The sequence below is a fragment of the Oncorhynchus mykiss genome, chromosome 26 (assembly GCF_057628025.1).
Source record: "Oncorhynchus mykiss isolate SJ-2025 chromosome 26, ASM5762802v1, whole genome shotgun sequence".
Classification (NCBI taxonomy): Eukaryota; Metazoa; Chordata; class Actinopteri; order Salmoniformes; family Salmonidae; genus Oncorhynchus; species Oncorhynchus mykiss.
This window is the reverse complement of record NC_143047.1, coordinates 5,322,812-5,349,002: the sequence shown is the minus strand read 5'-3', so window position 1 is coordinate 5,349,002 and position 26,191 is coordinate 5,322,812. Positions and strand designations below refer to the sequence as shown.

The following is a 26,191-nucleotide window of genomic DNA, read 5'->3' as shown; positions in this document are numbered from 1 at the left end:
ATCTGCAAGAATTACATAGACTAGGCACTTCACACAGAGAGCAATTTGACCAGTCACTCAACTACACATGATAGTTGCTTTAATGATGTTGCTGAACTGAAGTATGTTAAGGACGCTTCTATGAAGTGTTGGAACACGTCCAACTATGTCAATGATTTTAATTGGCTGATCTGTCACGTGCAAGTAAAACGATTGACATTTTTAGCCTGAGAAACGTTTAAAATTGAAATGGTTGCTTATGTTCGTAAGTATTGCCCCTTGGTTTTGAGTGGCAATTTGTTATTATTATTTATTTATTTTACAAATGTTCACTTTCCAAGTTTCCACATTTCTTTGTGTATTCCTTTCGCAGATTACATTTTAATTTGTACCAGAGGCCAGGACTGGTCTGATTGGGATTATGAGGTGGTTTATAATATTCACAAAGCTTTCTATCACAAACAAGACACCCAGTGCAAATTAATACCAACAACAAAATAAAAATAAAAACATAGAAATCGTGGTTGATACAAAGGGTACCATTTTGCAAACGTCAAACAACGATCAAGTTAGTGTCAAAGTGTGACTGTGACATTGTCATCAAATGTATTTCAAAACCATTGTTCTGCGACGTTTGTGGTGATTGTTCGTTCATCATGCAGATGCAATGGCGCACACAGTATCTGTAAGGCGGGCGCCATTTTGACAAAAGCACTGTTTTTTTACTCTGCTAAAATGTCACCAATAATTGTGCATCTCGTTATAGCGCAAATACAAGCAGAAGTCCACATCCATGATAAATATAGCTTCATGTGTACTCCTTGTAGAACCTAAATGACATCAGGGAGATCAGTGCCCATATGTAACGCTATAGATTGGATCTCTAGGATAAGACAACACATCCATTGCATCACTATACAGCAGGGCTGACCACAGATCAGGTGGGACAAACACATTGTGTGCTCAATCAGGATCAGTATTTCACAATAACACATGATGATGACAATAATGATATTGGATAGCAACTTCTTTGGCTCTTTTCAAAGAGCTCAAAAAGCTTTCTATTGTGAAGATGGAAAATGGGAGAAAAAGGGACCGAGAATGGGCAGAGGTATGAAAAATGTGGTTGTGAAGAAGAGAGGACAGAGTGAGGGTGTTGGAGGGTAGGTAAGAAAGAGAAAGACGGGGGGTGAGAGGAAAGAGTGAGACACTGTTACAGAGGGTGAATAGTAGGGATGGGGGGAAAAATCAATACGGTAGAGCAAGGCTATCCAACCTCATTCCTGGAGAGATACCCTCCTGTAGGTTTTCACTCCAACGCTAGTTGTAACTAACCTTATTCAGTTTATCAAACAGCAAATTATTAGAATTAGGTGTGCTAGATTAGGTTTGGAGTGAAAACCTACAGGATGGCAGCTCTCCAGGAACAGGGTTAGAGAGCCCTGCAGCACAGTATTGCAGTATTACTTTTGATGATATTATATAGTTTCTATGTATTGATTATTTTGCTAGGTAGTTAACGTTAGCTAGCAATAGTCGGCTGTACCTGCCACCAAAATCTGGCATTTTTCATTTATTTTTAAATGGTGATCCAAAATGTTTTCAGCACTTTTGTTTCTGTGACTGATCAAAACTTGTTTTCTCATGGCTCTTTCTTGTCCCTCTGCAAAAGCCAACGTCAGCAATAAGCCTATGTTTGCAATAAGTATCAGTATCAAATTGCAATTCATACAGAATCGTGATACATCGTGATACATATGGAATCACAATACATATCGAATTGGCACCTAAGCATCGTGATAATATCGTATTGTGAGGTTCCTGGCAATTCACAGCCCTAGTGAATAAAAAGAAAGAGAGAGGGAGGGGGATGAGAAAAGAGAGAGCTGCTGATTAGCAGCTCTCTCTCTCGCTTTCTCTCGCCCGATCGGAATACCTCACCATCAAATAACGACTGCATTACCTCTCAAGAGAATTTTCTTCGATCATTGTCATGACCATCTATATTCCCCCCAAGCCAACAACGCTACACCTCTCAATGAACTACACTGGAATTTTTGCCAAATGGAAACCGAATATCCTGAAGCCACATTTATTGTAGCTGGGGACTTTAATAAAGAAAATCTGAAGAAAGCGCAACCGAAGTTCTTGCAACACATCTTCTGTGCTACTTGCTCATCGAGCACGCTTGAAGATTGCTACTCCCTGATCTGAGATGGCTACAAGGCCCTCCCCCACCGTCCTTTTGGCAAACGAGATCATGCCTCAATTTTGCTCCTCCCCTCCTATAGGCAGAAACTTAAACTGTAACGACTGTTCAACATTGGTCTGACCAATCAGAATCTATGCTTCAGTTTTGTTTTGATCACGCAGACTGGGAAATGTTCCTGGTTGCCTCCGAGAATAGTAAAATTGTATACACGAACTTAGTGACTGAGTTCACCAGGAAGTGCATAGAGGATGTTGTTCCCACTATTAGAACTTATCCAAACCAAAACACGTGGATAGATGGCAGCATTCATGCAAAACTGTGACTGGGAACATGGACATGTACAAACAGACCAGCTATGCCCTCCGCAAGGGAAGGCCAATATAATCATCAAGGACTTCAGAGCCACGGCCTGTTCACCCAGTTACCATCTAGAAGGTGGATACAGTACAGGTGCATCAAAGCTGGGACAGAGAGACTGAAAAACAGCTTCTATCTCCAGGCCATCAGACTGTTAAATAGTCACCACAAGCCGCACAGTACCACCCGGTAATCTACCCTGCAACTTAGATATTGCTGCCCTATGTACGTAGCCATTGAACACAGGTCAATTGAACAATGTTTACATACCATTTTGTCCACGTCATACCAGTACCAGTCAAAAGTTTGGACACACCTACTCAAAGGGTTTATCTTTATTTTTATGTTTTTCCACATTGTAGAATAATAGTGAAGACATCAAAACTATGAAATAACACATGGAACCAATAAAGTGTGAAACATATCAAAGAGATTTGAGATTCTTCAAAGTAGACACTCTTGGCATTCTCTCAACCAGCTTCATGAGGAATGCTTTTTCAACAGCCTTGAAGGAGTTCTCGCATATGCTGAGCACTTGTTGGCTGCTTTTCCATCACTCTGCAGTCCAACTCATCCCAAACCATCTCAATTGGGTTGAGGTCGGGTGATTGTGGAAGCCAGGTCATCTGATGCAGCACTCCATCACTCTCCTTTTTGGTCAAATAGCCCTTACACAGTCTGGAGGTGTGTTGGGTCATTGTCCTGTTGAAAAACAAATGATAGTCCCACTAAGCACAAAACTGCGGTAGCTGTGCTGGTTAAGTGTGCCTTGAATTCTAAATAAATCACAGACTGCGTCACCAGCAAAGCACCCCCACACCATCACACCTCCTCCTCCATGCTTCACGGTTGGAACCAAACGTGCAGAGATTATCCGTTCACCTACTCTGAGTCTCACAAAGACACAGCGGTTGGAACCAAAAATTGCAAATTTGGACTCATCATACCAAAGGACAGATTTCCTAATGTCCATTGGTTGGGTTTCTTGGCCCAAGCAAGTCTCTTCTTCTTATTGGTCCTTTTGTAGTGGTTTCTTTGCATCAATTTGACTATGAAGGCATGCTTTACGCAGTCTCCTCTGAACAGTTGATGTTGAGATGTGTATGTTACTTGAACTATGTGAAGCATTTATTTGGCCTGCAATTTCTGAGGCTGGTAACTCTAATGAATTTTTCCTCTGCAACAGAGGTAACTCTGGATCTTCCTTTCTTGTGGCTGCCCTCATGAGAGCCAGATTCGTCATATTGCATATAGCTTCAAAGTTCTTCAAATTTTGCAGATTGGCTGACCTCCATTTCTTAAAGTAATGATGGACTGTCGTTTCTCTTTGATTATTTGAGCTGTTCTTGCGATAATATGTACTTGGTCTTTCATCAAATAGGGCTATCTTCTGTATACCCCCTACCTTGTCACAACACAACTGATTGGCTCAAACAAGGCACATCTGTTAATTTAAATGCATTCCAGGTGACTACCTCATGAAGCTGGTTGAGAGAATGGCAAGAGTGTGCAAAGCTGTCATCAAGGCAAATGTTGGCTACTTTGAAGAATCTCAAGTATAAAATATATTTTTTGGTTGAACACTTTTTTGGTTACTACATGATTCCATGTGTTATTTCATAGTTTTGTATGTAGAAAATAGTAAAAATAAAGAAAAAACTTTGAATGAGTAGGTGTGTCCAAACATTTAACTGGTACTGAACATTTATATACTGCATTATAGACAAGGCTCATCCTATATAACTACTTCTGTACACATCTTTTCTATTAATATACTGTCCATACTGTCTATACACAACACACTGCAACCTTAAAGGTCCTCAATGATTTCACTATTGCCCTTGATTCTAAGCAATGTTGTCCTGCTATTTTTATTGACTTTACGAAAGCTTTTGATATGGTAGACCAGGTATTCCCAAACTAGGGTACGCACAATGCCGTCGGGGGTACGGCAAACAAAAATGTGAATCACATTTTATATATTTTTTAATAGTTTTTGACTTCTCTTTCTTCACATTTTCAAACAGTCCATTTATATTTTCCAATGGGGCTATACATTTGAGTGAGTTTTTTTTCTCGCCTGAGTAGCCTCGTTTTCACTGCCAAAACCATTAAACTATCTAATGTTCAGCGAAATAACAACACAATGTCAAATACAGGTAGCCTAGTCAAATAATTAACATGCAATCACATTAAACATTACTCACTCGCGGGAAATCCCCTAATGGACCGTATGTAGCCAAACATAGCTGCTGCTCATGTTGGTATCTGTACTGATGGCGCAAAAGCCATGACAGGGAGACATAGTGGAGTGGTAAGCCGCATGCAAGCAGTTGCTCCCGACACCACTTGGGTACACTGCAGCATCCACCACCAAGGGAATGCCTGACAGCTTGAAAGACGTTTTGGACACTACAGTGAAAATGGTTAACTTTGTTAAAGCAAGGCCCCTGAACTCTCGTGTATTTTCTGCAATATGTAATGATATGGGCAGTGACCATGTAACGCTTTTACAACATACAGAAGTGCGCTGGTTATCAAGGGGCAAAGTATTTAAACATTTTTTGTAATTGAGAGACGAGCTTAAAGTTTTCTTTACTGACCATAATTTTTTACTTGTCTGACCGCTTACATGATGACGAGTTTCTCACACGCCTGGCCTATCTGGGTGATGTTTTTTTCTCACCTGAATGATCTGAAAATAGGATTACAGGGACTCTCCGCAACTATATTCAACGTACGGGACAAAATTAAGACTCTGATTAAGAAGTTGGAGCTCTTCTCTGTCTGCATTAACAAGGAAAACACACATTGTATGATTTTTTGTGTGCAAATGAACTCTAGCTTACGGCCAATGTCAAATCAGGTCTGGCAAGTAAGTTAAGAACAATTTCTTATTTACAATGACAGCCTACTGGGGAATATTGGGTTAACTGCCTTGTTCAGGGGTAGAACAACAGATTTTTTACCTTGTCAGTTTTCGGATACTGGCCCAACGCTGTAACCACTTGGCTACCTGCCCCCCGGATGACACAAACAACTGGATTCGTTATCCCTTTCATGCTCTGCCTCCAGTCCTAAATTTAATTTAATCAGAAGCCACTGCCAACTGCGGTAGACCATTCCATTCTTGTCAGTCGGCTAAGGAGTATTGATGTCTCTGAGGTACTTTGACCTGGTTTTGCTAACTATCTCTCTCTTTGCCTGTCACCAAAGTAGTACCCCATGGCTCAATCCTAGGCCCCACGCTCTTCTCAATTTACATAAACAACATAGCTCAGGCAGTAGGAAGCTCCCTCATCCCTTTATATGCAGATAATACAGTCTTGTACTCAGCTGGCCCCTCCACGGATGTTGTGTTAAACACTCTACAACAAAGCTTTCTTAATGTCTAACAAGCTTTCTCTACCCTTAACCTTGTTCTGAACACCTCCAAAACAAAGGTCATGTGGTTTGGTAAGAAGAATGCCTCTCCCCCCATAGGTGTGGTTACTACCTCTGAGGGTTTAGAGCTTGAGGTAGTCACCTCATACAAGTACTTGAGATTCTGACTAGACAGTGCACTGTCCTTCTCTCAACACATATCAAATCTGCAGGCTAAGGTTAAATCTAGACGTAGTTTGCTCTATTGTAAATGCTCCTCATTCACCACCGCTGCCAAACTAACCCTGATTCAGATGACTATCCAACCCATGCTAGATTACAAAAAACGTAATTTATAGATTGGCCGGTAAGGGTGCTCTCGAGCGGCTAGATGTTCTTTACCATTCGGCCATCAGATTTGCCAACAATGCTCCTTATAGGACACATCACTGCACTCTATACTCCTCTGTAAACTGGTCATCTGTGTATACATGTCGCAAGACCCACTGGTTGATGCATATTTATAAAACCCTCTTAGGCCTCACTCCCCTCCTATCTGAGATACCTACTGAAGCCCTCATCCTCCACATACAACACCCGTTCTGCTAGTCATATTCGATTAAACGGCCCCAAAACAAACACATCCCACAATCGCTCCTATTTTCAGTTCGCTGCAGCTAGCGACTGGAACTAGCTGCAACAAACACTCAAACTGGACAGTTTTATCTCCATGTCTTCATTCAAAGACTTAATCATGGACACTCTTACTGACAGTTGTGGCTGCTTCTCATGATGTGTTGTTGTCTCTACCTTCTTGCCCTTTGTGCTGTTGTCTGTGCCCAATAATGTTTGTACCAGGTTTTGTGCTGCTACCATGTTGTTGTCATGTCATGTTGCTACCATGCTGTATTATCACGTGTTGCTGCCATGCTATGTTGTTGTCTTAGGTCTCTCTTTATGTAGTGTTGTGGTGTCTCTCGTGTCGTGATGTGTGTTTTGTCCTATATTTTTATTTTATTTTAAATGTTTAGTCCCAGCCCCCCATCCACGCATGCTTTTGGTAGGCCATCATTGTAAATAAGAATTTGGTCTTCATTGACTTGCCTAGTTAAATAAAGGTTAAATAACATTACAAAAAAAAAGTTTATTTTCCAGACTCTGACATTGCACGTTCTGATATTTCTTAATTTCTTTATTTTAATATTGGGGGATTTGTCTGTGTTATCATGTATTACTGCACTGTTGGAGCAAGAAACATAAGCATTTCACTGCACCTGCGATAACATCTGCAAAATATGTGTATGCGACCAATATAATTTTATTTGAGGAAAAAATTGCGCTGGTAGCCACTAGATGCAGTTGTAATAAACAGAGAAGTTTATGTTTTCTTCCTACGAATGCTATGACCCCATCAAACATCCGATTCTCAGGACCACTCATGTGTCTTCTGTTTCCCTCCACAATGCCCATGTCACACAGGACTCATTAGAACAGATTGGTCAGGACCAGGCAGTAAATCAGACTGGGGGAAAAAGAACATTAACATGAATATGTTTTCTACACAGAAGATCATACAACATTTTTGCCTGATGATCTTCTGAACTTCCCAACACATATCAGATGCATTTCAGTCACTTCAAACCATACTTCCTTCACATTGAAATACTTTCAAAAGTACTGTCAGGCTGATTTCTAATAGACTGTCATAGCGACAATTAAAAAAACACTGTCCCTTGATTACATAATTTTCTTACATTGTGGAGTTGCAATTTATTTTTAATCAACATGGGGTTGTGAGCCAAAAAAGTTTGGGAACCCCTGGTATACCCACACGCAGGCACACAAACATACAGAACCCACTGATAAGGGTGCAAGTAGGGGGTGAGTGAGGGAAAGGTTATATGTGGGTTGGTCTCCTCCTGTAGTTGTGTAGCAGACAGATACACCATCTCTCAATTTGTCAGTGATATAGTGTTGCTTGAAGAACCAGTATGGACACACAGCTCTAGCCACTGCCCTAACCCAGGCAGAGTGTGTGCGTACATATGTGCGTGTTTGTGAGCATGTGTGGTAAAAGGTCCAAAGGTAGGGTCTTCAAACAGTGTGGCCAGTCTAGGATCTGAAGAAAGGAGCTATTGGAGAGGAGGAGAAGAGTATGGCTACCGAAAGAGGAGTGTTTAGTTGTTCTGAAGACAATCCAGCTCCACCGAGCAGCACACACTTCCATTCTGACCACGGCAGCGAATAAAAAGGGGAATATGAAGAAAAAAAAAGAGAAACAGGTAGTTAGTTCCATTCTTTTTCTGCATGTTTGCGTATGCTACCATGTGTGAGTAATGCAAGGTGAGGTCAGGGCCGGGATTCAACAAACGTTAAAAGGGCACTTACACTATAGAACCGACATGTGCAGCACTTACCATGAATGGTGCATTATCGGCTGTATAGTATGCTGCCCTATAATGCGCCTTGCATTGAATCCCGGCCTAGGTTAGGGTTGCATACTTTGTTCTTGCAGGTGACACAGCTGTGTGTGTTAGTGTTCCTGTACATACTGCACTTGCAGGAGGTGCAGGAAAAGCTTGCCATTCACTGTGTGAGTGTGTGTGTACATATGTATGTGCTTTTGCGTGCTCCTGTGTGTGTATGTGTGTCTGTGTCAGGTAAGAGATGAGTTGTTATTGTTGTCACCTTGCATTTGCAGGTGGTGCAGGGTGACCCTGGCATGAGCCATGTGGCACTGCTGAGGCGGGTGATCCCAGCGGGGTCCTGGCAGGTCTGCATGATGTCATAGGCAATATTGTCTGCCAGACAGGGGTCAGTGACGCAGTGCGGGCAACATTCGCCCTCCGCCAAGGCAGAGTACTTGCACGCCAACACTGGACACGCCAGGGGCCAGCAGTCCACCTCTCCCTCCTAGACAGACAGACAGACAGACAGACAGACAGACAGACAGACAGACAGACAGACAGACAGACAGAGAGAGAGAGAGAGAGAGAGAGAGGGAGAGAGAGAGGGAGAGGGAGAGGGAGAGGGAGAGGGAGAGGGAGAGGGAGAGGGAGAGGGAGAGAGAGAGAGAGAGATTGGAGGAGAATGGAAGAAAAACAATGGACAATTGTTTAGAACAGTCCCGCTGGTCCCTGAGATGACTACTATGGGGTATTGTAAGACCATATTGGACGGATAAAGCTAGAAGTACAGAGACAAGTGTCTAAGCAGCTCTCTGATGTGAATCACCTGATGGCTGACATAGTGGGATCAATACTATGGCTTTGATCACCGACATATACTTAAGCAATAAGGCCCAAGGGGGTGTGGTATATGTCCAATATACCATGACTAAGGGCTGTTCTTATGCAATACGCAACGCGGAGTGCCTGTATACAGCCCTTACCCATGGTATATTGGCCATATAGAACAAACTTCTGAGGTGCCTTATTGCTATTATAAACCGGTTACCAATGTAATTAGAGCAGAAAAAAATAAATGTCAGCCAACCAGCATTCAGAGCTCGAATCACCCAGTTTATAATATCAATTTAATATCACAGGCTCACACTGTAGATTCCCTGTCTCTCTTGTTGTGAGTCTCTTGAAGGTTTGGCCATAGCCTACAGTAGTGATACCTGCGTCTAAGGCCTTAGAATGTCTTTCTTCCTTTCTGATGACACTTGAAGGCTGGCTGGGCAAATTAGAGTGGTTGTCGGTGCCATGCTGATTCTGGGATCTGTGTTTTCACGGCAGCATCGCTTAGCTAATTGCACAGCTGTCAGAGCCCGCTAATTATCAGGTCCACCAGAATAAGGTAATGCACATGCACACACACACGCAAAGATGTCACAAACATTCACAAACGCAGGTGCACACACGCACGCACACACACAAAGCCTAGGCCACCAAAAATATAATTGTATTTCATATCGAGATGGTAACATCTGCTTTTTCTTCGGTTATCAGGCTCCTTTACAGCCCGTCTCATTAGCATGCAAGGATCTGCTTTGTTTCCTGGTAGCCATAATAATTAGCTGGGTGGTGCTCATGAAAGACACGCAATCAAGATCAGAGGAGTATTAGCTGATATATAAAACGACGCAAGTTTCGAGACTTGGAGCTGTACAGCTAAAGTGATTGCACAGATTTCTTGCCACTGCCTAAATGTTGAATATTTGGGGCATACAATCATCGCAGCTCTGCAGATTTTGTTGAGAGGATACAGAATCGATTGACCATTTGTTTTGGTATTGCCCTCCGGTAGCCCTGTTTCTGGTCTCAGGTTCAGGGATGACTGAAATAGCATAACATTAATCTAAAATTTGCCCCTAGAAATAGCATTATTGGGAGATCTGGAGAGACCTGGTCCGTCAATTACTAGCATTCTAATACTCTTAGTGAAAGTATTTATCTTCAACTCACAATCTGTGGATTCTATTCAAATCAAATAAATTCTTATAAGTCACATGCGCCGAATACAACTGGTGAAATGCTTACTTATTCGATTAGCTGAGGGTTTGGATGTGGAATTGGAGACAATTGGGAGTGGAGTTGTTGGGCTGGAATAGAATGACGGTCAAAGATAAAATAAAATAAAAATAAGTCAAAATAAAACAAAACAAAATGTAAGTTTGAATGACTGAGGGCCAGCATTGTTACAGCTAATGCCTGTTTGCCTGAGGCTGATGCCGCACAGGTGTTTGTACACATGCATATACACACGCTCTCATTCAAACGCACACATGTGCACTTACACACACACACATGTAAATAGTGTCAGACATGCACTTTTGCATTGTTGTTTTCTGTTTTCCTTTGTCTTTCTCTTTTGTTTATTTTGTTGGTGGCATTGGGGACGGGGCCTTGGGGGGGTGAGGGGCAAGAACATTTTTTATGACCAATTTTGGGGGGCCGGGGGCCATTGGGGGGTCTCGGATGGTTGAGGGGCAGCTCTCGCGGAACTGTGTGTGTTGTGGGGGGGCTGGTAGCCTGGCGGTTGGGAGCTTGGGAGATTGGGCCGGTGGCTAATAGTTTGCTGGTTTTTGACCTTGTGGAGAATCTGTCTCCGTATCCTTGAGCAGGGCGTTGACCCTGGTTGCTTCTGTGGGTATTTCTGGATGGGAGTCTGTTAGATAACTTAATGTAATGTAAATGTTGAGCGTCTTCACTGCAAGTAGATTGTATGTTTTAATATGGAAAAGAAAATATCAGAGGAGACGGGTGCGTGTGTGAACAAGAGAGTGTTTGTGTATAACAAAGTTCACAAGAAGCATACCAATGTGTGTGTGTGTGTGTGTGTGTGCGCATGTCTGTGTGTCTGTATGTGAATTCAAGCATGTGTATATGGATGCAAATGCCTGTGTGTGTGTGTGTGTGTGTGTGTGTGTGTGTGTGTGTGTCTGTGTGTGTGTGTGTGTGTGTGTGTGTGTGTGTGTGTAGATACCAGGCAGCGACACTGCTGGCAGCTGTAGATCCAGGAGTCTTTGCTGTTGTACAGTGTGTGTCCACTCTGGTGCAGACATTGGCTGGACTTTCTGGAGTCACACTCAGGACAGCAGAACAGGTCTGCCTCAGGGTCCACACAGTCACACTCTCTCCTCCTGCAGAAGGTGCGCCCGTCCTGGGGACAAAGTAAATGCATAGGAATACAAAGGAATGTCAAGGCCATGGCCTGGGTCGGTCCAGCAGTCTATGCCGATGACTTTGGATCATGTACTATGTACGCTGTGAGAATGGGTTTGACCCCAATTTTTTAAAAATCTAAATAGTTCTATAAGCAAATAATCCTCATTCCCAGCAGGTCTGGAACTTTGAGGCCTTTCTTCCAAATGTCTAATGAACTATTATAATCAGGCCAGTTACATCCACCCACCCACAAAGTTTGTAAGACTGCAGTTATGTTGTACAAATCGTAATCTTGGCTGGTTTTGCTTGTAAATACTTATACAGTTTGATTACTGACATTTTAATATTTTTCTAGTGATTGCTTAAGTGCACATACAAACACAGACACACAGACATGCACACACATTGGTATGCCTCCTACCCTAACTAACTGCCTACAGTCGTATTTAAACAGTTACACTCACTCTTCCTACAGAAGGTTATGACCTTTATAGAGGAAAATACACTTCATTGAGCAAGGCCATTTCCAACAATACTGATTACAATTTGTCATTGACGTTTTAAGAGGAGTGTTTTTAGGAGGTTATGGTTTTGTGTTGGATATCTGATCAAGGCCATGGGCGCAACTCTTTCTACAGAGATCCCAGGCTCTTTATCAGTGAAAACGTGATCCATTTTACCTGCCATACTGAGCCCTTGCTAGCTTGGTAATGAGCACAACAACCTTATATAATTTAAAAAGGCAAGTCAGTTAAGAACAAATTCTTATTTACAATGATGGCCTACCACAGCCAAACCCAGGCGACACTGGGCCAATTGTGCACTATGGGACTCCCAATCACTGCCAGACGTGTTACAGCCAGGATTTGAAACCAGGGACTGTACTGACACCTCTTGCACTGACTTGCAGTGCCCTAGACCTCAGCGCCACTCAGGAGCCCTCCTGAAAAGTCTGTGGCAAAATGCATAAATGTACTTTCATAATAAGTAGCCAATATTTTATCGGCATGTATTGTCTCACCACAGTAGCTAGTAACTCTCGTGGTGCTAATATCTAAGAGCTTTATTAGCGTTAGCCTTTTAATGTTATGGCTACGGATATGAGTAGCACCGCTAATTTTAACTATGGGTGGCTGACTAATGCCATGCAATATCATTCCCATTGTGTGCATTGTAACAATGTTTTGGAATAGCCTTGAAATTAGGCATTTTACAGCAATATGCTGCATTGTTTTATTGACCAAATAAATGCAGAGTTTGTAATGTTAAAAATGCACAGCTTTCAATAATGCAAACAACCTCCAATTCAATACAGAATAATATATTTTGGGGCAACCACCCTAAAAATCAGCCTTTCTAGGAGTTAAATAGTCCTAGTCTTTACCTGAGAAACGACTTAAGGTTGACTGGAATACCTCTGTGTGTAATGTAGTTTTATTCAGCTTGACATTATTCTCACTGCCTTAGACAATTCCAATTAATATCTGAGATTTTTCCCGGCAGGGTTTCCAATGCAAGGTTTACATGCTCATGCCTATAGCGATTGACAGCTAAGCTGCAAAAATGTTTACCTTGTTCCCAATGTGATTGATAACAATGTAAAATTGTAAACAATGGAAGGTACAAATATATACTTTGTGGTAGGCATATACTTAATACTAAAGCCTGGCAAGTGTAATGATAGGTCTATAATTAGCATTAGCTTGCACAATTCTGATAAAATCTCACTAGTTCATGTTTACTTGATTAGTTACCCAGTGAGCAAAGTTACCTTGGAAAGACATCTAAAATACATATTTTCCAGATGTTGAAAACTGTAAGGGTTTTCCTCCTCCTCTTCGTCTGAGGAGGAGAGGCGAGAAGGATCGGAGGACAAAATGCAGTGTGGTTAGAGTTCATGGATTTTAATATGAGAAACTAAACATGAACACAATTACAAATCAACAAACGTGGCAAAACCCGAAACAGTTCTATCTGGTGCAGAGAACACAAGGACAGGAAACAACCACCAGCCGACTGGCGGCTCTGGCGGATCATGGCCGACTGGCGCCTCTGGAGGATCCTGGCCGACTGGCGGCTCTGGCGGATCCTGGCCGACTGGCGGATCACACAAAAAAAGCTACCTAAATAAGGTTCCCAATCAGAGACAATGACTAACACCTTCCTCTGATTGAGAACCATATCAGGCCATACATAGAAACGGACAAACTAGACACACAACATAGAATGCCCACCCAGCTCACGTCCTGACCAACACTAAAACAAGGAAAACACAAAAGAACTATGGTCAGAACGTGACAGTACCCCCCCCCCCCCCTCTCTGGCGGCTCCTGGGAGACTGGCGGCTCTGGCGGATCCTGGGAGACTGGCGGCTCTGGCGGCTCCTGGGAGACTGCCGGATCCTGGGAGACTGGCGGCTCTGGCGGATCCTTGCAGACTGGCGGCTCTGGCGGATCCTTGCAGACTGGCGGCTCTGGCGGATCCTTGCAGACTGGCGGCTCTGGCCGACTGGCGGCTCTGGCGGATCCTGGCCGACTGGCAGATGCTCGCAGACTGGCAGCTCTGGCGGCTCTAGCAGCTCTGCACAGGCGGGAGACTCTAGCAGCTCTGCACAGGCGGGAGACTCTAGCAGCTCTGGACAGGCGGGAGACTCTAGCAGCTCTGGACAGGCGGGAGACTCTAGCAGCTCTGGACAGGCGGGAGACTCTAGCAGCGCTGGACAGGCGGGAGACTCTAGCAGCGCTGGACAGGCGGGAGACTCTAGCAGCGCTGGACAGGCGGGAGACTCTAGCAGCGCTGGACAGGCGGGAGACTCTAGCAGCGCTGGACAGGCGGGAGACTCTAGCAGCGCTGGACAGGCGGGAGACTCTAGCAGCGCTGGACAGGCGGGAGACTCTAGCAGCGCTGGACAGGCGGGAGACTCTAGCAGCGCTGGACAGGCGGGAGACTCTAGCAGCGCTGGACAGGCGGGAGACTCTAGCAGCGCTGGACAGGCGGGAGACTCTAGCAGCGCTGGACAGGCGGGAGACTCTAGCAGCGCTGGACAGGCGGGAGACTCTAGCAGCGCTGGACAGGCGGGAGACTCTAGCAGCGCTGGACAGGCGGGAGACTCTAGCAGCGCTGGACAGGCGGGAGACTCTAGCAGCGCTGGACAGGCGGGAGACTCTAGCAGCGCTGGACAGGCGGGAGACTCTAGCAGCGCTGGACAGGCGGGAGACTCTAGCAGCGCTGGACAGGCGGGAGACTCTAGCAGCGCTGGACAGGCGGGAGACTCTAGCAGCGCTGGACAGGCGGGAGACTCTAGCAGCGCTGGACAGGCGGGAGACTCTAGCAGCGCTGGACAGGCGGGAGACTCTAGCAGCGCTGGACAGGCGGGAGACTCTAGCAGCGCTGGACAGGCGGGAGACTCTAGCAGCTCTGGACAGGCGGCAGACTATGGCAGCGCTGGAGAGGAGGAAGGCTCTGGCAGCACTGGACAGGCAGGAGCACCTCTAGGGCTGAGACGGAAAGACAGCCTGGTGCGGGGGGCTGCCACCGGAGGGCTGGTGCGTGGAGGTGGCAATGGATAGACTGGACCGTGCAGGCGCACTGCAGCTTTTGAGCACCGAGCCTGCCCAACCTTACCTGGTTTAATGCTCCCGGTCGCCCTGCCAGTGTGGCGAGGTGGAATAGCCTGCACTGGGCTGTGCAGGCGAACCGGGGACACCATGCGTAAGGCTGGTGCCATCTACGCCGGCCCAAGGAAACGCACTGGAGACCAGATGCGTAGAGCCGGTTTCATGGCACCTGGCTCGATGCCCACTCTAGCCTGGCCGATGCGAGCAGCTGATATGTACCGCACCGGGCTATGCACCCGCACTGGGGACACCGTACGCTCCACAGCATAACACGGTGCCTGCCCGGTCTCTCTCGCCCTCCGTTAAGCACAGGAAGTTGGCGCAGGTCTCCTACCTGGCTTCGCCACACTTCCTGTGTGCCCCCTCCAAGACATTTTTGGGGCTGACTCTTTGGCTTCCATCCGCGCCGCCGTGCTGCCTACTCATACCAGCGCCTCTCCGTCTTCACTGCCTCTAGCTCTTCTTTGGGGCGGCGATATTCTCCTGGCTGTGCCCAGGGTCCTTTCCCGTCTAGGATCTCCTCCCAAGTCCATGTCACTAAATAGAGCTGCCTCTCCTGCTGCTGCCTGTTACCACGCCGCTTGATCCTTGGTAGGTGGGTGGTTCTGTAAGGGTTTTCCTCCTCCTCTTCGTCTGAGGAGGAGAGGCGAGAAGGATCGGAAGATCAAAATGCAGCGTGGTTAGTGTTCATGGTTTTTAATATGAGAAACTAAACATGAACACAATTACAAAACAACAAACGTGGCAAAACCCGAAACAGTCCTACCTGATGCAGAGAACACAAAGACAGGAAACAACCACCAACAAACCCCAACACAAAACAAGCTACCTAAATATGGTTCCCAATCAGAGACAATGACTAACACCTTCCTCTGATTGAGAACCATATCAGGCCATACATAGAAACGGACAAACTAGACACACAACATAGAATGCCCACCCAGCTCACGTCCTGACCAACACTAAAACAAGGAAAACACAAAAGAACTATGGTCAGAACGTGACAAAACAGGTTCATTTTCGTTTCTTAATGTAAGTTGAATATATATTTTTTTTTTTTTCTCCCAAAATGTTATTCCAATTTAAATAAAATAGGGCTAACTGAAGATTGCTTTATACAATATTTATTCTTTCTCCCAACTGTCACATGCACTTAAGTTTACCTTTTCAAAAGCTTTAGAACTGGTAGTAATCATGTTCAAAGGTTTTGGACCAACAGAAAAAATGACAGTAACAGTTACAGAAGCATGTGATATGTGCTTGTTTATCTACCTTAGTTGAATGCACTGACTGTAAGTTGCTCGGGATAAGAGCGTCTGCATGAAGGCGAAACTGTAAATGTAGAAGTCAACACTTGCAAATCACACTGGTTATTATTCTAATGAGTTGGTAAAGCTCTTAGTTCTGGTGCCGATCCTCATTCTTTCTTCTCTTAACACGTAGAATTTACCCAGAATTGGTCAGAATTTACCCAGAATTGAGCATCTGACCAATTAAACAAGACTTAAGTTCTGGTTTAACCGAAATTACTTATCAGCTATATAGAAATCTGGTGCCTGATGCCACAGTTGATGGATGACATGGCACGAAACCATTGGTTGATGAATGCAACCTCTGGGCAGGGGGACACAACCCACATGTGGTTGGTCCAGACCATCTGAACTAATCATAGACATCTATGTTTCACAAGTTTGTACAGCACAGTAGAGTACAGAACAGTCGAGTTTAGTTCAGTACAGTAGAGTATAGTACAACAGAGTACATTATACTGTACTGTACTCTACTTTTCTTTACTGTATTGCATTGTGATGTACTCTGCTGTGCTCAACTGTATTGTGTACTGTGCTGCCCAAACTTGTGAAACATTAATTTCTATGATTGGTTCAAATTTGGTCCAGACCAGATCTGAACCAATTATAGACGTCTATGTTTGGGCCTGTGGACGTTGAAATCAAAACCGGTCCGGACCAAATCTAAACCAAACATAGGTTCAGATTTGGTCCGGACGTCTGTGAACATTTTAAATCAAGGCCAGGGCAGACAGACCAAATTTCACACGAAAAATAACATTCATGGACATTCGTGCCGGACTGTGCTCAATGGGCAGTTAGCATATCAGTAGCACATCAGTTGCATGTCACACACAAGTGAGATCTTTGTGCTGGAGACCATTTTCAGATCAGGTGTTGGAGCCTTATAAAGAAATCCAGGCTGTGAGACCCACTACACAAATCAGGTGTTGAAAGTCGTGCAGAGAGCTGGGCTTTGGCTACAAGATCTACTGCAGAGACACAGAACCTGACAAATGCTGCAGCACAGATACCTGAGGCTAAACAGAGACAGCAGCCGAGGTACATGGACCTCGCTCGCAGTCCTCCCTTCATCCCTCTCTTTTCCTCTGTTTGTTGCCTGTACTTTTTGTCTCAAGTTATATAATATAAATTATTATTATTATGTCAAACTGTGTACTCCTCCTCTCTCTCCATTCGCATCTTTCAGTGTTACGTCATCTTCTTCTCCCTCTGTATTTCTCGGTGTCATACAACTTCTCCCCCCTCCCTCTATCTCGTGCTCAGTTGTAGTTCTATCTCACTGTCACTCCTACTCCTTGCTCTCTCCTTCAGTGACAATACTGCAGGTGTTTTTGATCTGAGCTGTGACATCCTCATCCACAATCAGATAGTACTTCTCAGGCTGGGATTAAATCCAAGGCTTGTTATGGAACTGCGCACTGGACAGCTGACAATTTGACTTTTTAAAAGGAATTCACACTTGAGCCGACAGGCGCAGCGTTTACCATGCAATCTCTGCAAACTCTGGAAATTGTGTTGCTAGACAACGCACTTTGGAATGAATCCCGGCCTAAGTCTCAGGGCATGATACAGACGATTTTATGAGAAGACCGATTTTCGGGATGTCTCAGCATCTGACAAACGTCAATCTAGCTCTGTCACCTTTCAACAAAAACGTGGAAGTGCGGCAGATGCGGAGGATTGAGATGAACCCAATGCAAAAAAACATATCTCTAGCTTAAGCTGACAGATTTTTATGGGGATTTCGTATTATGCTAATTAGATTTCCATGCGTGTGCAGACATCGACCTTAGCTAGTTTGCTACCTAGCCTAATTGAGCAGTCCTAATTTTGCCACTCTTCTTTAGATTTAGTATTATTCATTTTAACTGAAATCTCATTAAGTATCAGTTACATTTTTGTCATCTGAATAGATTTAGTCTAGTTATTGTCGAAGCAAAATTTGTCAACTAAAGGCCCTTTCATTTTAGTCACATTTAACTTATAGTAAACATCAATAATTGACTTCCATGAGCACAAACATACATAGCCTTGTCCTGCATCACATCCTATTCTCTTCCTAACAGCAGAAATATGACAAACATATATAAGAATAATATTATACAAGACATATCTGGCCATTGTTTTCCAAAAGTAGAATGGGAGCTGATGACTTTGAATGGAAGCTAATGACTGTTCTACCCATTGATGTGGTCGATTCACTAAACCTCGAGTCCGAATCAAGTCCCAAGCCCCCTGTCCTCGAGTCCAAGTCAAGTCACGCATCCCTATGGTTGAAGTCCAAGTCCCAGTGCTCGAGTCCTGGTCCAAGTGCTCAAGTCTGAGTCACTGGCTCCACATGAACTCAATAACGTTATTTACCCAGTCAGATATAGCATAGTGGCAAGAGAAATTGAGTCAATTAATTGTTTTCTATGCCTTTTCCCTTTTTATGTGCAACCAAATGTTTGCATATAGGCTACTGATGTTACCAGGGTCACATTCAGTTGAAAAACATTCTTGAACGTTGCAGATAGAAATCCCATGAATAGAGACGATGTTATTCCTTATTCATCATGTCAGAGGCATGTTTGTTTTATATAGCATATTACTACCTGAACATTCCAAGCCGTTGCCTCCCGCCGAACGCGTTCCACGTTGTTAGCTATAGACAGCTAATGAGGAAACATGACTGAATAGTGTAGCCTAAACAAATGATTAATGGTCCGGTCGGCAAGTAGCCAAGTTTTAGAACGGCCCACGATATGTTTTATGAAAGCACAATAAAATCAAAAACTTAGCGCCGATATTATGGGTCCTAACTTTTGAACGGTAGCCAAAAGGCTAGAATCAAGCCATTTTCTGTGAGGAAAAAAGAGGGAGACTTGGCAACGGTGGCTACATAGTCTGTATATGAAATGCAGTGTGAAAAGTGGGAGGGTTGAGCGTGACTATAAATTCAAAGGCAGACTACTTTTCTATAGTCTACACTAAGTAGAGAAAAACATAGCTAGACTGCTGTTTTATTATTAAACTCAATTCTGCTATTGTTTTTTATTTCCTAATGCAGCTTGTGTTTCTTAACCATGCAAATGCTAGCAAACTAGAAGGCTGGTGTGACTGGTTAGCTAAGGTGAAGCAAGGACCGCCTGAGTGATGTGTATAATTGGAGGCGGAGCCGAGTCTGTCAGCCCACACTCCTTGTATCAATCCAATTTATTTATAAAGCCCTTTTTACATCAGCAGATATCACCACTTCATTGCTCCAGACCAGTGCAAGGGGGAGTTAGAGCACTGATTATGCTTTTGGGTCCTACTGTTTCTCTGACTGACAATGAATGGGCAACATAAACCTACGACTTCAGTATTACTTACTAAAACTGTTGTTACACTAAGGTTTTTATTATTTTATTTTATTAGGATTATTTTGCTATTGCTGTAGTACTGTAGCCCACTCCTGACCAGTCACATTGTACAGTGCCTGAGTGGTGCAATGGTCTAAGACACTGCATAGAAGTGCAAGCTTGGTTGCTACAGATACTAGTTCAATACCCGTTCCGGCCTCGACTGGGAGACCCATGAGATGACAGTAGGTTTTTGATTTCCCTCCATCTAAAAACAGAAATAAAGAATTCTTAATAACAAAACAGATGTATTTACAAATTAGTAACAATGTCTCACCCCATGTTCAAGAATGGCCTTTATCGCGCTCATTTTACATTATCTGAAAACAAAATCATGTACAAAATAGTTATTTTTTTAAACAAAGCGATTATTAATAATTTAGAATTATATAAAAGCCCCTTGGATATTCTCACAGATATATTATTAACCCTGTTATTAGCAGGACAATATATATTGGTCATGGTTCCCGAGTGGCGCACAATGGGATTGCCTTGCAATTCTCCAGCTGTCTCCACTGAAAGCGCATGACGTTCCAGGCACGAGGGCAGGGGCCACAGGATGGGCCGTAGAGCCGCGCACAGAAGACGGACCTAGTCCATGGGGAAGGGAGGAGGAGGAAGGGAGAGGGGGGCTGGACCCCCAACCCGCCACACTGGGTAGCACAGAGCAATACTAAGGGGCGCACTAATAATGGAAACATTCCCGCTGTTCTTAGTGCCAGTCTGCACGTTCAAAATAAACAATGTAACTAATAATGCCATCTTTATTCTTACATTAATAAAATAATGATAAAAATAATCTTTCAAAATTATGATGTTTATTTAGTTATGGATCCATAATGAATTACTATGGGAATCAATATCACTGAATTACAGAAATATTGGAACAAAGTTGTCTAATGAAGGTAAACAAATTGTTGCTTACTGGAAAATACTCTTTCAAACACAGATGGTCACGTCGTACAGCGCCATTATGGCTATTAGCAGGTAGCTGGACAATAGACTTGCCTTGAAGGAGGGTAGGGGGAGAATTCTAGCGTCAAATGTATTTCTTAGTTAGGTTGGCCGTGATTGGTTGCAATTTCAGGTTAGTCCAACAGAAATAACCGAAATAACCCTCAAAATATCGTTATATATCATCAAGTTGATGGCACAGTCATATAGCCCGGCACCTACATTAAGCTGAGTAACACACTCATTCATTGCTTTGGATCAAAATAAATAACTACCAACATTCTTTCTGATAATCTTTAATAAATAAATGTTTTGGTTATCCTGACCTGGACACCATGTACAGTATTATAATAGCCCATTATGGGCTACTAACAGGGCAATATACAATACCTTTACCAACACCTCTCTGTATTTTGATACTTTGTGCTTCAAATCCTATTGCTTCTAACTTCAATATGCTACTTAAATAAATAAGACCTACACCACTTTTAACAGCACATTACTCAACACGAGTGAGACTCATGTCGCCTATGGTAGGCCTACAGTATATAGAAAATTAGGACGTGACTCACCGCCAATATTTACATATAGAGGATTGAAGGATTCTAAATTAAAACCGAAAGCCGCCTCATCGGTCTCCCGGTGGCGGCCGGCAAGGATATCAAACTGCACTAGGGACCCTACTCCCGACGGTCACGTTGTACAGCGCCATATTTTCCCTTCCACCCTAATGGAAACCCAGAGGGTTTTTTCATTTTTTCTTGGAATAGAAACACCATAATATTAATCAAATTAATTAAGCAACATTTCTTAAAATCAGTCCCATATAGTATGTTCTTACAAAAAAGGTTTTAAATTCTTTAGTACAGCCACAATTGAAGGCTTGTAAATGCTTCTCAAAGATGCCCTCTGGTGTTCAAACTAGCACTAACTAGCATTAATTGTACCAGTGGTTGGCACTTAAAGCTGTGCTGCAGTACATTGCAACTTTTAAAGGACGAACCACGGGCTCTGTTTGTTGGGTGTGAGGTGTCCTTTCCACTGATCAACATGACTGCGCTGTGCATCTGTGCTGCTAATATTAATTGTGCTTATCACTGAAAAGCTCCAAATCGCTACAAAAATGATTGTCCAGTCCATTTAGTAGTCAGATTTTAGTCGCATAGTAAATTTAGTCTCGTTTCAGTTAACTGAAATTAATGTATTATTTGTTGTTGTTTAGTTATATTTTTTTCTGGGTCTATTTAGTCAGTTAGAGTCTTGTCAATTGCCACTGAAAAATAGGTGTTTGACAAATATTTTTGTCACTATTTTTATTGACGAAATTAACACTGTAATTGAGGCTGCAGTGCAGGCGCTTTCTAATCCTACAGTTACAAATAACAACAACTCCATTCAGAATATTTAGGAGCGGCCTATCTGTTGGCTCTTGGTCGTTGTAGCCTATCCTTCTCCTTGAACTTTTCATTCCGTCATTTTAATTCCATCTTCAATTGATTAGATATTTCCTAACTATTGCCACACACAGAGGCTCTATGACTATAGCCTATTGCCTGATTTATGACTGGCCAACAACGACAACAAGCCACATGTGCCACTGTCGTGAAAAGCAAGAGCATCAGCAGAAATAATAAAAAACCTCACTCTCTACTGCAGCAGTCCCGTTCAGGTCTGTATGGGTCCTTCCAGACAAGTCAGTTACAATTACGCATACCCGAGAATCGTGACAACCATATCAGATCCAACCCAGACCCGTGACATTATTTAGAATTCTGGTCCGGACCCGCTCGTGAACTCCTCTACAGTACACGCCTCCCAACTGTACTGGGACCTGATAAAACCAGGGTGTCAAACTAATTTAGCAAACAATAGACCTCGATCCATCACTTTTGGAATTGTTTATGCTTCCTGACTGTCTAGTTTTTAGCTGACTGTTAGCAAGCTGGACAGAGTAAAGACACTATAAATGTAGGTCTATCTTCATTTCTTCTCAGTTCCGATTTTGTTGTAGTCATTTTAATGTTGATTAAGATTGTCATCGTCCCTCACCTGAAAAAACAACAGCAAAGAGTTTGAGTGTATGTGTGTGTGTGACAGAGTAGAAGTGTGTGTCGTTCTCTGTGTTCTTTCTCTGTCTTGACTTTATGAGGCAAATGTGTGTGATGTTACAGTGGGAACCCAGATGTGAGTGTGTATGCAGATAGTTGTGAGTGTGTATGCAGATAGTTGTTTCATCTATGTGACTGTGGATGTCTTTCTATATTTTCTTGCTTTGTTCCTGTTTACTACGTAGTAACCACTAACAAAGTAGTTGTGAGGTGGAGATGGGTGTATGTCAGAAAAGCTATATGTTGTATGTGTGTGTACACATGCATGCATGTGTTTGTGTTAACACAGTGATGTGTTAATGTGTGTTAATGTGAGTGCATTCTTGGATGAGCGTTGGCTCACATGTAGGTATGGTGTGTGTGCAGGAGCAGAGGGAGAAGTGTGTGTGTGTGTGTGTGTGTTAGCCCTATAGCTTGCAGAAGCAGAGGGAGCAGAATGTGTTTTGGGAAAGGGGAAAGGGGGATACCTAGACCAGTAGTACAACTGAATGCCTTCAACTGAAATGTGTTCTTCACATTCAACCCAATCCCTCTGAATCAGAGAGGTGTGGGGGGCTGCCTTAATGTGTGTGTGTTAGCCCTACCTTGCAGGAGCAGAGGGAGCAGCGGTCCAGGCTGAGGTTCCACTCCTGTCCGTTGTGCTTGAGGCCCTCCTCGTGAAGACAGTCTCCACTGCAAGCCGGTCCAGATGTGCACATACAGTCAAACCCACCCGGAAGGTTCACACACACACTGTCGTTCCAGCAGGTGTGTGTCTGTGTGGCACACTCATCAACGTCTGAAACGGAGAATAGCTGTTTTACCTATCAAAAACAAGAATGTGTGACTTTTTCGCTACACCATTTCCCCCTTTACTTTATCTCCTACCTGTTCTTCCAGTGTTTAGTTTAGCTGTTGCAAATGCAACACAGGAGTGTGCCCAGAGACCGAGCATATCAACATGGATTAAACCCTGCAACAATATTACAATATACGGAATGCACCTGAAATCTTCAAAGAAAAAAAAAAAGTGAAAATGTATTTTTTTTACCACCTTAACTACTAATTGCATTTTACCCAGTGACACCAGCGGCAGAGAGAAGAGAGAAAAAAGTACGCTCTGACCGGAACTTTTGTAAGTGGGACACATTATTTGCACAAACTAAATTAAATGATATTGACATCAGGGAGAGACACATACTGTAAAACATTTCATGGTGTTTCAACTAATTATTATTAAATAACTGCTTCCACAGCCTTTTTTTGTTTACTACATTTTTCTGTCAGTGTCAAACCTGAATTTAAATGTTTAAGTTGGTCCAAACTTAGCTCCAATTTAAAATGGCATGTTTTCTCAATTTATTTCATGTCTATTCAACTAGAAAAATTATGATTATTTCTTAACGAAAAAAGCCTGTTGAACTAGTTACTAAATAAATGATTAATTATACATGTCATACTAAAATTAACTTCAAATTCAAATAATCAAAAGAAAGCAGACAAATGACAAAACAGATCAAATATTTTTTTCATCAACTTGTATTTTGCAACATGCCATTAATAATTATCAGGCAACACTATAAGAAAAATATTCTCAGGATGATAAAAAGTCAGGTGCTTCAATAAATAAATGTACAGTTCATTTTGCTATCAGCTAAAATCACATTCAAATAACATGGCCGCAAAACATTCTAGTATTAGGCTAGACTTAACCTAATGAGTCCCACTCCGGTGTAATTTTGGAGTTCCCTCTGGGACTGGGGCTTTTTTGAAACAAAAATGTATGTAGAGTCATAATGGTTTGAGCTACAAACTATTAAAAGCTATCTAGGAAAAGCTAAGACTCCCGTGAACATGCACATGTGTAACATGTTTTGCTCTATAAGGCTCACAAGCTACACAAGAGTCATTAGGAGCTAAGGGGTTATTCTACATATATAATTTGAAATCCCAGAACATGTCTATAATACTGTAATAAGCTCACATAGCGGTCACAAACTCCAAACAGTTGTCACTGACTATTGGATATTCATTTTCTTGTACTTATAGCATCCACATAAGTTATTTTATTTTAGGTTTTTTGCTTTGGCAGACTTTTTAAAGTTAAATTTGTCAATAAAACTCATGAATGTAACTTTTATCCTCTTAAATGTAATGTCCCTTAATTAGGGGACCTTCAATACATTTTTTATTCAATGTCATCTAAAATAAGAAAACGCAGTGAGAGCTGGGGATCTTTGTTTTCCAGCCGTGTCATACTATCTTTGGTGTGACATGGTACCATATATGGGCATATGCCATTAAAGGGGGGGAAGGATCTGAACGAAAGTTTACTTAATTTCTACCCGCATGTCACATGTGCAACCAGAGGGGAAATACTCTGGACCACCTTTACTCCACACACAGAGACGCATACAAAGCTTTCCCTCACCCTCCATTTGGCAAATCTGACCGTAATTATATCCTCCTGATTCCTGCTTACAAGCAAAATCAAAATCAGGAAGTACCAGTGACTCGTTCAATATGCAAGTGGTCAGATGATGCGAATGCTACGCTACAGGACAGTTTTGCAGGACAGTTTTGCTAGCACAGATATGTTCCGGGATTCATCCAACCAGCTTCAATAAGTGCATCGACGACGTCATCCCCAAAGTGACCGTATGTACATTTCCCAACCAGAAGCCATGGATTACAGGCAACATCCGCACTGAGCTAAAGGATAGAGCTGCTGCTTTCAAGGAGCTGGACACTAATTCGGACGCTTATAAGAAATCACGCTGTGCCCTCAGACGAACCATCATATAGGCAAAGCGTTAATACAGGACTAAGACTGAATCCTACTACACCGGCTCTGGCAGGGATTGAAAACTATTACTGACTACAAAGGGAAACCCAGCTGTAAGCTGCCCAGTTACGCGAGCCTGTCAGAAGAGATAAATGCCTTTTATGCTCGCTTTGAGATAAGCAACAGTGAAGCATGCATGAGAGCACCAGATGTTCCAGACTGTGTGATCGCACTCTCCTTAGCCGATGTCAGCAAGACCTTTAAACAAGTCAACATTCACAAAGCTGCGGGGTCAGACAGATTACCAGGACGTGTACTCAAAGCATGCGTGCACCAACTGGAAAGTGTCTTAATATAATTTTTGCAGTGTAAACAATGGGAAGATGTGGTGTTTCTTAAAACTGCATTGCTGGTTAAGGGCTTGTAAGTAAGCTTTTTAAGATTAGGTCACACCTGTTGTATTCAGCGCATGTGACAAATAACAGACCCTTGGTCTCGACCCCGCCCTGTGCGACTGGGTCCTGGACTT

General features: G+C 43.1%; 1 protein-coding gene across 1 annotated transcript in view; it reads right to left on the bottom strand.

The window, feature by feature from the left end:
* Positions 1–4,521: 4,521 nt before the first annotated feature.
* The window catches only part of LOC110506270 (protein kinase C-binding protein NELL1), a 400,235-nt gene continuing 378,565 nt past the window's right edge, over positions 4,522–26,191 (bottom strand). The window contains exons 17-20 of the mRNA XM_021585706.3: positions 23,483–23,676; positions 11,342–11,518; positions 8,600–8,824; positions 4,522–8,139 (exon numbers count right to left, since the gene is read on the bottom strand). Coding sequence (XP_021441381.3) covers positions 8,089–8,139; positions 8,600–8,824; positions 11,342–11,518; positions 23,483–23,676 — 647 coding nt within the window. The 3' untranslated portion in view covers positions 4,522–8,088. The remainder of the gene's footprint in view (positions 8,140–8,599; positions 8,825–11,341; positions 11,519–23,482; positions 23,677–26,191) is intronic.